This window comes from Leptonychotes weddellii, chromosome 10 (genome assembly GCF_054177405.1).
Source record: "Leptonychotes weddellii isolate Sample4059 chromosome 10, ASM5417740v2, whole genome shotgun sequence".
NCBI lineage: Eukaryota > Metazoa > Chordata > Mammalia > Carnivora > Phocidae > Leptonychotes > Leptonychotes weddellii.
Window position 1 is genome coordinate 76,098,286 of NC_138378.1, and position 14,152 is coordinate 76,112,437.

General features: G+C 49.4%; 1 protein-coding gene across 4 annotated transcripts in view; it reads right to left on the reverse strand.

The window, feature by feature from the left end:
* TGFA (transforming growth factor alpha) overlaps positions 1–14,152 on the reverse strand; it is a 91,711-nt gene that overhangs the window by 14,054 nt on the left and 63,505 nt on the right. For 2 of the 4 annotated variants that reach the window (XM_031036451.2, XM_081833643.1), the window contains exon 3: positions 5,587–5,704. In XM_031036451.2, coding sequence (XP_030892311.1) covers positions 5,587–5,704 — 118 coding nt within the window. Of the gene's footprint in view, positions 1–5,586; positions 5,708–14,152 lie in introns of all 4 variants that reach the window. The other 2 variants (XM_006728016.3, XM_081833642.1) reach the window with 1 other exon arrangement.

Genomic DNA, 14,152 nt, shown 5'->3' on the forward strand with positions numbered 1-14,152 from the left:
ATGGGCTTCTTCTCTGCAGCTCTGATCCCGGGGGCCTCACAGACAGCCATGGGTTTGGCGGTCTACCCGACTTCCACTGCTCCTTTCGGCAGGACCTTACAACATCCTCCAGGAGTGGCGACGGTCACAGTATCTGGTAACTGAGCCCTCCTGCTCTGTGGGGAACTGGGCCTGAATGTTCTCCAGTGCTATCTAACAGAACTGTTATGATGATGGAAATAGTCTATATCCATGCTGTCCCGTACGGTAGCCACTAGCCACCTGGAGCTGCTGAGTATTTGACTGTGGCAGGTGAGGCCTGGAAACTAATTTTAATGAAGTGATTTAATTTAAATAGTCCTGTGTGTCTAGTGGCTCTCATCTTGGACAGCAAGAGCTTTGCATGCATTATGGTCACTGGGCCCTCATAACAATGCTGTGAAATATTAATATCCCCACTTATGGAGCTAAGCCACTTGTATGAGAGACTCAAGTCTGTCTTGACCTCTAAATCCATTCATTGCTGGGTTATCCTGCCTGGTGTGTGACCCTCAGTGTCTGCTTCTGGTGCGGGTAAAGAGAGAATGAGGACATGCACTTTCTCCAGACATATGGTTGGAATAATGTCATAACTAATTTTATTTTTTTTTTAAGTAAGCTCTAGGGATGTCTGGGTGGCTTAGTCGGTTAAGCGTCTGCCTTCGGCTCAGGTCATGATCCCAGGGTCCTAGGATAGAGCCCCGCATTGGGCTCCCTGCTCAGTGGGGAGCCTGCTTCTCCCTCTGCCTGCCGCTCCCCCTGCTTGTGCTCGCTGACAAATAAATTTTAAAAATTTTAAGAAAAAAATAAAGTAAGCTCTATGCCCAACGTAGGGCTTGAACTCATGACCCTGAGATCAGGAGTTGCATGCTCTACCGAGTCAGCCCGGCACCCCAATGTCATAACTTAACCTCTACGCCCCACCATCTGCCTGCTGTTGGGGTGCCAGAAGATCTACAGAAAGTGGCTCGAGACCCAAACTGCTCCCTATCTTGATCTCTTGGGGGTACATCCCTAGTCACATAGCAGCCTGCTGGTGGACTGATGACAGGCTCTTCTCTTTAGATGTTTGACTCTGCTCAGATCCCACTAGAATGTACCGTGGCCAGGGCCATGTGAAATGTTTTCCTTGGCTCAGCAATTTGTTTTCACACTTTGCTGTGGGAAAGTTAAGTCAGGGAGTTCAGTCAATGAAGAGCATTTCGGACAGGTGAGAAACTTCAAACTGGTTGCCACTGGCTGAGGACACTGGAACTCTTAAAATATGTCACCTGGGTGTCTTCCTTCAACTGTTTTCCTTTGTTTGAAGGCTTCTGCAGGCAGCAGACCAACAGTGTGCTGAATCTGCCTCAGGGGAAAATGGTGTGCAAGTCCTAACCTTGCATTTCTATGGCTTTACTGTCTTTGAAAGGCCTTTTCCCATTTGTTTCCTGATGTAGTTGGGTTCTAGCAGGGATTTATTAAAGGAAGACACAAAATACCATCTAGGGTTCAACTGAAATATAAATGTTTAAGGTTTTGTTCACTATCTTTGGCTATTTCTGACTAGTTATTTGTTTTAACTTTTTTTATCTCATATTTTAGTGTGAGATGTCATTTTAGATTCTCCAGAAACCTAGAGACTGTTGTTTTTATAAAAAACAAAGCTTAAGAGTGACAGTATTTTAGAAAGAGCTCCCTCTTTTTAGACTATCATCTTGGGTCACTGTGGGTTTTCTTTATAAGGCCATGACATATATGGCCTTACCTCAAGGTATGTTGGTTTTATTGACCAGAATATGTGTCAGCAACCCAAAGCTGGGGCGGTTCATGCGAGTGAGAACAGAATGTTCTGCTTTCTCTGCACGGACTCAGAGTTTCTGGTCTAGTGGGAATTAATTAATTATCACATTCTTCTAGGTACTGTAATTTCAAAGGGTATAAAGTGTGGTCCTGTCCTCACCAAGCTTACGAGCTCACACGGCAGAAGTGAGCAAAGTGGGCTGGTGTGAGGCGAGCAGAAGAGGCAACAGGATGGTCAGGGGCTGACATCCGCTTCAGTGTTGGGCAGCAGTGGGGAGAGGCGGAAAGGGGAACCAGAGAGGGCAAGCCCTGGTCTGGGGATGGTGGGGCAGGTGCACCTATATTCTAGCCAAACGGCACATTTGGGAGTTCAGGCCTGATCTGATGCCACCATTTGTCTGTTTATTCAATAGGGCTGGGCATCCACATGGAGAATAAAATGTGACTTCTAAAATGCTGACCACTAATTAAAACTACCAAAGAACGATGCAGATCATCAGGTACTGCCACATAAAACACATCTGTGGGCTGAATACAACTCCCCTGGGCTGCCAAGATCCAGTGGGGACACTGAGATAAAGCGATGGTAATTGCTTGCATGGCTGTGCATCCCCACAAATGGTCAGCTTTTCCAAACCGCAAGGATGGCCCAGCTGTTTCTGGAAGATCCTGCACTCAGCCCACGGAAAGGACTTTAAGAGTCTGTGGTCAGGGCAAAGAGCTTGGGAATGACCTTGATGTTTCTCTTTACAGGTTTCTCTTTACATGGGGAAGATGCCAACACCTTTCTTGGAAACAGAAGAGCTTAGTGACTTGAGATGTTAAAAAGTAAAATTCAACTGAGTAAATTCAAGATCAAATTGGCTTTATTCAGTGATTTCTGAATCAGGCTGCATCCCATCTAGCAAGTAGAAAGGAGTTCCAAGGAGTTGTACAAGATGGGAGACTTGTATAAGCAGAAGGGGGCAGGGACAGGGAAAGAGTAGACGATCTCATCTTTCTTTGGGGGACAGAAGGGGTCTATCAGGCAGACTACTTCATTAAGCTGACCAGGGAAATTCCAGACTGATTGGCTAAGCACATTTCTGGGGCAGGCTGAAACTGCAATTGGGTTAGGTATTACGTTTTGGTTTGGTGATATGGGCTTAGCACAGGTGACTCTATTTGGACCTGTTGTCTCTTTTTTAACAGAGGTGAACTTTTTAGAGCTGAGACAGAGTGCCCTCCGGGGCAGTAGCTGAGAACATGGGTTTGGGGGTTTGAATCGATCAGACTGAATCCTAAGTTCTGCCATTTACTAGGTCTGGGACTCTGGGCAAATCGCTTCTGTGAGCCGGCTCAGTTTTCTCATTTATACAACAAGAACAAGAATTCCCACTTGAGAAGGGAGTTGTGAGGACTCCATGAGTCACTATATACAGAGAGTGCTGGGAGCTAGGCCTGGCCCATAGCTAGAGCTTTTATTGAAAGCTTATTATTAATAGCAATATTTATAATGTGCATGGGGGGAGAGACAGTCAATCATCCTGATTATCAAAATGCAATGGTGTGTAAGTGTGATGGACAATTAGCTCCCTGAGCCAAGAACAGGGCTTGGAATCCAGAGTGAACAGAACAAGAAACCACCTGCCCCCTACTTTCAGAAGGCTTCCTCCAGCTGATTGGGGGTGGGGTGGGTCTTAGCCACAGATGAGGTTATTGCTTTGGCTCATCTGATGATCCAGGCTTGAGGTTGTTGGCTCTCACAAAATTTATACCAGCCCCTGATCTGGTGGGGAAGGCATCAGAGGAAGAAAAACTAAGCTGAAATTTGGTCAGAACTTGGCAAAGACTTGCCTTCTTTCTCCAAAGACGATCCTCCCAACCCATAGCTGGGTGCACTGGGCACTGCTGGAGGGGTGAATGCCTTCTGCCTGCCGCACTGGGAGGCTTTCTGATATCTGGGCCAGAGGCAAAACTTCCTTTCTGGGCTAGTGTTTTCCACAATGACTGGGCTACTAACAAAACAATCCCATCAGTCCCCCAGGGGTCCCATGTATATTTTAATAAAAATGACAATCATGAAGAATGACTGATGATCATCATCACTGTGGCTTGTATTTACGGGGTAGGGAGGGCTCAAGGTCTGCAGACACGACCTGGGGCCTCACACAGTCCTATCAGGAGGAAGGTAGCCAGCTCGCTTCATCAGATGAGGCTTGAAGCCACCCAAGGGGCCTGCCCACACTCACACAGCTGCACCCCCGAAAGAGGAAAGCCCCGCCCACCGCTTTTTCTGCGCAAGCTCTCCCGAGTCACAATAGCTCAGGGCTAATGCATCGGACACCCTTAGCATCATGGTTAAGCACTCAGCTTCAGGAGCCAGACCGTCGACGTTTGACTGCAAGCTCTGCTCTGAGACCTGGGCACGAGCTCTCTGTGCCTAACTCGTGGGGTCATGAGGAGGATTACATGAGTTAGCACACAGATCATGCCTGGAATGGTGTCTGGCGTGAAGCAAAAGAAGTTCAATAAATGCTAGCTTTTGTTAACATTTTAGTATCACTTACTGGTACTATTAAGTTGGACCATATGGAATTGCTACCTTTCCGCCAGTCGTGACCTATAGAAATGGCAACTTCATATAGATGGGTGGTTTTTAATGGGGGCAGAGGGCGGATTTTGTTTCCTCCCACCCCTCAGGGGACATCTGGCAATCTGGAGACATTTTGATGGTCACCACGGTAAGGTGGTGGGGCTCCTGGGCACCTACTGGGTGGAGGCCAGGGCTGCCGCTAACATCCCTCAGTGCACAGCAAAGGATTACCCAGCCCCGGATGTCAATAGTGCCAAGGTTCAGTATGGGGCCACCTAAGAGTATTCTACTACGGACAGATTCATTTTCTTAAAACATCCCTTCCTCAAAACAACGTGGCTCCCGCTGCCTAGAGAATAAAGGCTCACTTCCAATAGGCTCTGGCCTCCCATTTGTCTCCAATCTTGTCTCCTCCTGCTGTAGCCACAACAGGTATCCTGTAACAGCAGGTCCCCCGACACTCCAGGCCTGGAATAACCTCTCTCTTCTCCCCACTAGGCAAACCCTAACACCTGCTCTGGGGAGCTTTCCTCAAGTGCCTTTCTTCCCCAGCCTGGCTGACCATGGCAATCCCCAATGGCTCTTAACCAATGTGACTCCTGGGTCCCATTCCTGGAGATGATGATTCAATGGGTTGGGGTGGGGCTCGGCTATACTTTAAGAAGCAGCCCCAGGGGGCTCGTGCTCGGCCTGGCGTGGAAACCTCTGTGCATTGGCACACATCTTGATTTCTAAGCTGTTCTTCGTTCTGATACGGCTTATGTACACTAACCGTTTGCACGCACTTCCAGCTTATTTTATTAGCTGTGCTATAAAGATGCTGGAGGGCAGAGACCTTTTTGGAGACACTGCTACTCAAAGGGATCCAACCCAACACCTTGCCCTCAAGAAATTCTAACGAGTGAATTAAACTTGAATCCAGGACTCTTCAGGCTTTGCAATAACCCAGGAGTGACCCAAGGTGCTTGTGAAAAATGCAGACCCCCAGGCTCCAACCCTCAGGGGTTCTGCCTCAGTGACTTTGCGCTGGAGCCCTGGAATCTGGATTTTTCACCAGCTGGGTGTGAAGCAGCAGTCCCTCAGCCTGCTGCTCTGATCCTCCATGTCCAGCTTCCGGGGTCTCAGGCGTGTCTCGTGGAGGTAAATGTTCTTGTAATTGGTTGCTGGGATGCCCCCAGCCCCAGAATCTCAGGACACGAGGGAACACTTACACGCATGCTGGCTTGTCTTCCTGCACCAAAAACCTGCAGGTTCCATGGAAGCAGAACTGACTGTGGGAATCTGGGCAGTCATTAAAATGGGACACCACAGCTGCGGCCACAGGCGGGTCTGCTGGAGAGAGAGAAGACATTTGGCTCAGACCCATGGCTTAGCAAGACACACCCGCAGGCCCTCACCAATCAAGGAGCAGGGGCGCCCTCCTGGCTGGGATTTCTAGTCCCTCCCTGCCTGTCGTCCTCAGCGCTCCCTCACTTTCTAATGGCCAGTCCAGGACCAGAGACACCTACATCACGCACTTCCCAGCAGGGCTATATTATGTACTTACCAAGGTTGAAAACAAAACAATCTCTCCAAAAGATTCACTGTAATTCAGAGATACCAGGGCAATTTTAGCTACCAGAGCATTTAAAGCCTATTCCCCACGCGACCTGATTTTACTTTTGCAAAGCGACAGTGATCATTCTTTTAAGAGAGCCTTCACAAAACTGGTTTTTTTTGTTTTGTTTTTTAACAAAGATTTTTTTTTTTTTTTTAAGATTTTATTTATTTTTTAGAGAGCGAGCGAGAGAGAAACAGCATGAGAGGGGAGAGGGTCAGAGGGAGAAGCAGGCTCCCCGCCGAGCCGGGAGCCCGATGTGGGACTCGATCCCAGGACCCTGGGATCATGACCTGAGCCGAAGGCAGACGCCCAACCATCTGAGCCACCCAGGCGCCCCACAAAACTGGTTTTTTAAAAAAGATTTTATTTATTTTTTGACAGAGAGAGATAGCCAGAGAGGGAACACAAGCAGGCGGAGTGGGAGAGGGAGAAGCAGGCTTCCCGTGGAGCAGGGAGCCCGATGCAGGGCTTGATCCCAGAACCCTGGGATCATGACCTGAGCCGAAGGCAGATGCTTAACGACTGAGCCACCCAGGCGCCCCTATAAAACTCTGTTTTAAAGGCAAGAAACCAGAAAGTAGTTACAGAGGTGTACTAAATGACCATTAAATTGATGCCGAGGAGGAACAGTTAATGACACAGAAAGATGCTCATGATACGTTATTGTAAGTGAAACTGGTACATTTCCCATTTGGCCTGTAACGTATAATTCTACTGAAATAAAAAGAAATTTAGATACAAATAAGTCTGGGAAAGCTATACATAAAAATGGTAGCAAGAGGCTCTCTTGGATCACTCCTAATCCCGCCATGAAGATGACTGAAAGCCCGGAGGTCCACCTGGGAGCAGCACACACAGTACCGGGAAAGCTGGGAGCTGGCAGGAAGGGTGGCCGAGTCTGGGAAAGGGACAGGTCCCACTCACAGCCCTGGCTCCCGTCACTCACAAGAGCCTGGGGTGTTACCAAACCTTTCCGGGTTTTCCCTCCTTGGCTTTCAGACGGGAATAAAAACAGCCACCAGGAGCACCCTACGGAACAACACATGAATAGACCTGCTGACCAGCCCATGGGGCATCACTTTGGATTTATTTTAATGGACTCCAGTAGCCTTGTTTTGTCCAAGTAACACTCGAGACCCAGTAGATAGCTATTTCAAGATGGCATGATAGATGCAGCTTCCATGCTTTTTCAAAAGGTCCTCTTATGCTTGTGTTTTGGGGAGTGGTCTTTCCCATTTTTTTTTTTAAAGATTTATTTACTTATTTGAGAGAGCGAGAATGAGAGAGAGTACATGAGAGGGAGGAGGGTCAGAGGGAGAAGCAGACTCCCTGCTGAGCAAGGAGCCCGATGCGGGACTCGATCCCGGGACTCCAGGATCATGACCTGAGCCGAAGGCAGTCTCTTAACCAACTGAGCCACCCAGGCGCCCTTTTTTTTTTTTTTTTTGAAAAAAGTATGTTCTTAGAGCTCTTGCTCTTGGAGAAAAGGCAGACCATTTCTTATTGTGGGGTTTTAGACTACCACTAAATATTAAAACTCACATTGCCATCTCTCCATTCATGAATTGCTTCTAGAAGTGTCCTCTTCGGAAATCTCATAATTCCAGTGGAAAAACTGGAGGCTGAAAATTCAACAGATTTCCTGGTGCAGAAGGTGAGAGACTGCTTAGTGGCCATGAGCACGGGCTTAAGATGCAGAAACACAGGGGTCAGTCTGAATCCTGCCTCTGCCACCACTTGAGCCCCTCTAGCCTGCCTCTGCCTCCGTAAGATGGGGAGTCCACCTGCCTCCTGGCTGGCTCTGAGGGCTGACCGAGGCAAAAGTTGTTCAGTACTGGACTCTACACGCTCTGGTACGTACCACTCGGCTGTTAGTTCTTCCATCATTGATAATCCCAAGATGCTAATGAGTCTCCACGTGTGGTCAGACCATTACAGTATATGATCTCTCCCTCCCACCATAAATTCAGTGTAGTGTAACAAAAAATCCAAGTGTCCTTATAGACTTCCCCACGTGAGGACAGGCAGAGGCGCCCAAAGCCAGGTGGAGATGCCGGCCCGTGGCTGCCGGCCAGCCTCGCCTCTGCTGTGGCAGCTCCCTGTCCAGCAGCGGCCTCCGGGACATGTGGTCCAACTGCCTCAGCTGGTAACAGCGAGCCGGCGAGTCTGAGGCCCGGGTGGTTGAGGAATGGGCTTGCTCACTTACAGACCGTGGATACCGGGATGTTGAGGCTGGAAGGGTCTGCCACGATTCACCTAACTGGCTTCTCTGTGCTCATTAAACTTGTCGAAGAGCAAATACAAAGAGGTGAGGGGCTGGAGACCAGTGGATCTAATTTGATTTAGACCCTGAAAAAGGCTTTTGATAAGCTCCACAAAAGGCCCTTTAGACGACTACCTCCAAGCAGCTAGTGGGAGTCCCTCGGCAGGGTTCAGAGTTGGGCTCCTCAGATGTCTGTGGACCAGCAGCTTTAAGCCCCCTCGAGCTCACCAGAGAGCCCAGTTCACAGGCCCTGCCCTTGGACCTACTGAATTAGGATCTTTGGGATGGTGCCCAAGAATCTCTGTGACAAGCTTTCTAGGTGATTTTTTTTTTTTTCCTAAAAGTCAGGTTTATTGAGCTAGAATTGATGTAGCATACCCGGGCCCTCCAGGTGATTCTGATGTGCACTGATGCGGAGACCCAGGCTTATATTATACACGAGGCACACTGTTCAGAGACAAAAGACCTCTTAGAGAAGCAAAACAACAGGGGTCTTGAAAGGGACCCTTTTTGGAGCTGGTCACCTGCCAGCTCTTCAAAACCCAAGAGGCACTAAGGCCTGCAATCTGCTGACATTCTCTGTGGTCAAGTGTCAGGTCACTAGATATGCACTAGAAGAACAACTCGGGATCTGTCCTTTGGGAACGCTACTCTCCAAAATGGATCGGTAAGGAGTAGATTCAATGCCATGTTCTCAGTTAGCCTGTATTTATGGATATTTTGCCCCATCTCATAAATGACTCAAGGAGTCTTTATAAAAATAGGTCTCGTCAAAAAGGGGATACAAATGGGAAAGACATGAGAGAGAGAGAGGGAGAGGCAGAGAAGGGATGGGGAGAGAGGAACAGAGGGAGACAGAAACAGGCAGTGCAAAAGGGAAGGGGACATCAGGGCAAAGAAGAATAAGGATGGGGGGACAGAGCAAAGAGGTTGGGTGTTAGGCTCATATACAAGGACACACATCAGACGGTCACGCTATGTGCTGAAGCTGAGCGGCATATGGAGCTCTATGCCTCCCAGCGCGGCCCAAGCAAGGATGCACAGGGGCCATCAGATGGAAATGTGCTCATTCTGCACTTGCAGGGCAGGCTCAGCTTGGCCCAGGTCTATGGTCACAGAGCAACTCTTCTTCTGTGGCTGCTTTTGAAGAGCACTTACTTGTTACAGTGGACAATATCCTCCTCGATTTCCTGGTGACGAGGCAGAAGCATCTGCCAATGTAAACCCTCTGTGTGTCACGCAGCTCACTAAGAAGCCAAAGAGCCCAGGCAATGAGGAAGGTCCCTGCCACGGTCACGGGGACGGCAGTTCACGCACGTCAGAGACCAGGATGAGCACGGGTGTCTGAGGCAGAACTCGGGCTCCATAATCCCACCTGCCTGACGCAGCCCGAGGCACTGAGGTGCCAAGGGAGCTCGATGCCAGTTGACGATCATAATCACGAAAACACCGTTTATTTTTAAAACCTTCTTCCTGATCACAAAAGCGATACATCGCTGTAGAAACCTTTCGTAAATGCCAATGTAAAATTAAACAAAAGCACCTTAGAGTATAAAAAGTAAAAGCATGAGAATTACATAAGTACATGCTGCACACATGCACTCATGTAAACTACTGCTTCCTTTTTTTTTTTTAAAGATTTTATTTATTTATTTGAGAGAGAGAGAAGGGAGAGAGAGCACATGAGAGGGGGGAGGGTCAGAGGGAGAAACAGACTCCCTGCTGAGCAGGGAGCCCGATGCGGGACTCGATCCCGGGACTCCAGGATCATGACCTGAGCCGAAGGCAGTCGCTCAACCGACTGAGCCACCCAGGCGCCCCTTTTTTGTTTTTTAATATATTTTTTAAAGATTTTTTTTTGACAGAGAGCACAAGCAGAGGGAGCGGCAGGCAGAGGGAGAGGGAGAAGCAGGCTCTCCACTGAACAGAGAGCCTGATGCAGGGCTCGATCCCAGGACCCAAGATCATGACCTGACTTGAAGGCAGACGCTCAACCAACTGAGCCACCCAGGCGCCCCACTACTGCTTCCTTCTGTTACTTGCATTTTTCCCCTTTGATATAATCACAAACATCTTAAAAGCAAGCACCTCGTTCAAGAATGGACACAGGGTGACGTCCTGACCCCCGACCCCAAGAAGCTCCATGTGTGTAATGTGCAGGGCAGGTCCTGTTTCCAGCGGCACACCTGGCAGCTTTGGGTTTACATGATCTGCACGTGAGAAGTGGAGGGGAAGGAGGGAACCAGACAGTGGTCCCAGGGGGAGCCACACCGTGGCCCTGTGCTCTGCCTGTGTCACCTCAGCGCGAGCCAGCCACAGCATGAGGGGAGGCAGTGGGCACGCCGGCCCCTAGAGCTGCTGCGCAGGCCTCACAGACTCTGGGGCCCAGAAGCCCCGCGCAAAGTGCGAAGCAGGCCGCAAGTGCGGGGCAGTGATCGTTCCCGTTCTAGGGCTTTTAAAAATGTTTGCCTCAGACACCACCAGAATCAGCAGAGAAAACTCCAACGCTGCAGCACGGTCAGCCCAGACAGACAAGACCATTCCAGCTGATGTTCCCAGAAGCTTCCCCAAGGTTCCGGAGGAAAGGGAGTCTGGGAAGGTCAGGAGGAGGAGAGGAAGGGCTCCCACTTTCTGCGTGCGGCTATGTCCCGGGTGCTGCTCGTGTATCACCTCTCCGATCCAGGCAGGGTAGGCCGTCATGCCAGGTAGAGGATTTGCTCAGTAACTTCAATCAAAATGAGCTTTACAAGGAAACCCCCAAATTCCCAGCATCGTCCCAGAGAGTGAGTCTCTCTTTTTCCCTTCCTCCTTCTCTCTCTCTCCCCCTACTCTTTCTCTACCTTCCTCTACTCTCTTGCCTTTTCCCCTCATAATTTGTCTTTCTTTCTAAAAACTCAAGGAAATATCAAGTGGAGGAAGGAAAGGCCTAGATACTTATGTAGGAAAGGAAGGCAGTGAAGGCCAACAGGTAACTCCAAGGAGGGCCCCCCAAAAGTCCAGACAGCTGGCTGTACTCCCCTGGGCTCTGGACCCTGTGTTTGTCTCCTCCAGGCCCTGATCCAAGTCTGATTAGTCCTCAAGGCTTGATTGGAAAACCAAATGCTCCCATTTTTGGAACAGACCTCATACCGAGCCCATCCATAGCTGGAATTTCAAAGCCGCTCAGTTCCTGTTGCTCTGAAGTTTATGAGAGGCCTCTCTGACCGTTAAGCAAACGGACTTCTTGCAGACACCACGGTCTCCAGGGAAGCTGTGAAAGCTTTGCCCAGAGACCACAGACCCACTAATAGGACCTGGAGCCCAGCTCCACTCACGGGAAAGGGGTTTGGAATAGTGATCAAGGGGCACGAAAACCAGGGATTCAATTCACAGGACGGGTCTCTCCAGCTCAGAAGGGCCAGGGAGGCAGCCATCTGGACAGTTCCCCGAGGAGCAGCATCCACACCACCAAGTGCAACCACCCCCTTTGCAGAGCAGCCCTACTTGGACTTTCTGGGCGGGTCAGGGGGAGCCGGCCGAAGCGGCGGCCCTCCCTCTCTTCCCAGATGTTAGAAGTTGCGGACACGTTTGTCCGTTGCAAAGCTTACATCATTTATAGCCATTTCATCACTTCCTCAAATATCACGGCTAACTCTGTGACAATTTAATAACGACGCCTGGCTTTTCAGTCGGAACTTTCAGCCAAGGTTTTTGACTTGGGACTAAATATGTTCTCTTCAGACACTACAATGGCAAAACCAACTAATGCTTCTGGAATGTCTAGGAGAAAAGGCAGATGACTTTAATGAAGATGGGAGCGAGCAAGCGGCCCCCGGTGAAGCCAGGGGAGGGTACGCAGCGGAGACCCGAACTCTGATGCTCCCTGGGGGCTGGGGCTTCCATCCTGCCCCAGTGCCAGGCTCAGTTCTGGGATGGAGGAGGTTTGCTGCGGGCCACCCTCAGGCCCATCCGACAGGGTTGGCATTCCATGCTTACGTGAGGCAACGCATGGACTGACGGAGTTAGCCAGCATGGGAGGGGAAAAGGCTGGTGCGCAGGGTGGCAGAAGTGCTAAGCCGGTGCTTAGAGAAGTCAGGGGAGTAGAACACAGATGCGTCTCCAGATACAGACGGGGGAGCAGAGACTCTGGCCCCTGGGGGCTTGAGGGGTGAGAAGAACAACTCTTAGAAGGTTTGTAAGTGATCCTGAGGATGAGGAGGACGGTGAGTACCGAGTGTGGCAACACCGCTGACCTCTACCGCAGAGAGGAATGTCTCACGACGGAAGACAACGAGTATGGGCATTTCCCGAGGCCGTGTGAGTGGGCAGAACAGGGGGGCAGCTTTGAAGTGAGCAGCGGACATCAGCAGAGCATGGGAAAGTAACCCCAGTCACACTTCCAGGAGGAGGAGCACACACCTTACTCCCCGGGATGGGTGTGGAGGATGAGATCAATATAATCATCCAGCTCATTCACTAGTAAAACCAAGAACAGCGAATACTTAAAAAATAACACATAAAGCAATTTGAAAACAGTTTGGCTTCAGAGTAGCAACACTTAAGAGAGAAGGGACATTCATTTTAGTTAAGCAATGAAAGGAAAAGTCACTTTTGCTAGTGCTGTGGTTCTCCCGCCGCTCCTCTTGAGGAGGGGGGTGTGTGGGGGGAGGGAAGGCAGTGCCATTTCTGTGACTATCATCCCCACCCCCAAGATTCTCAACTTCCTGAGAGTAACTCCTATACGTAAAAGATCCATATTTTTCCTATAACACAATCCCTGAACACAGATTCACAAATTCTTCAGCAATCTTTTCCAACCCTGTCTTATTTGGACCCTATTTGGCCTTCTTAAACTGGCTTTTAGACCCTACCCACCACTCCGTCTCCACTTAAGGGCATGGGTACCGCATCATCTCATTAAATCTCCACTCACCCTATGGGGTAAGCATTACTAGTCCCTGTTTAGTTTAGGTAACGTCCCAGTGGACACATAGTTAGAAGTGTTAGAAAGTACTAGAATTGTAATTTTATCTCTGTCCTTTCTGATTTTAAGAGAATGCAGAGCTGTAGAAAACGAGGATACTATTCAAGTCCAGGAAGAATGCTGGGAAGGCACACGATCTAAGTCTACAAATCATGTGGCAGTGAGGAAGAACGCTTCACTTGTTAGGCCGCTTCTAGTAATCAGAAAGGGGCACTTTTAGGAGAAACAAGAGGAAGCATTACTTTATTTCAGGGAGAAGTGGGAAACTCCACATATGGAACTTATTATCTCCACAAGGGAGCAGCGGCTAAGAAGCATGGATGCGGAAGAGATTTCTATACGTCCACGGATGATGGTTAACTGAGGAGTAGCTGGAAGTGGGGTGGGGGCTGACTCACAGGATGGTACTAAACTCCCTCACAAAGTACACCCCCACCACAGCCCCAACCTCTGGGCTCTGTGGTGCCCATGCCCAAAAGACCAGGAGCTTCTGGCTCAGAGCAGAATTAAAATGGACCCTTGAATTGCTTTTGTAGCTTTAAACAAGATGCTGGTGTGTGTGTGTGTGGGGGGGGTGGGTGGGGTGGGGTTTGGAATCCATAAAGGAACCTTTAAGCTAATTCAATTCCCTCTGATCATCTCTCTTTGGGTAAAACCCAAGGGGAACATCAGATGTGATGGAACTAATTCACAGAAAGGTGTGAATAAAGAAGCTGACGACATATTTTCTGCTTTCCCACAAAGATACTGGGTTTTTTTTTTTAAAGATTTTATTTATTTATTTGAGAGAGAGAGAATGAGAGAGAGCAAGCACATGAGAGGGGGGAGGGTCAGAGGGAGAAGCAGACTCCCTGCCGAGCAGGGAGCCCGATGCGGGACTCGATCCCGGGACTCCAGGATCATGACCTGAGCCGAAGGCAGTCGCTTAACCAACTGAGCCACCCAGGCGCC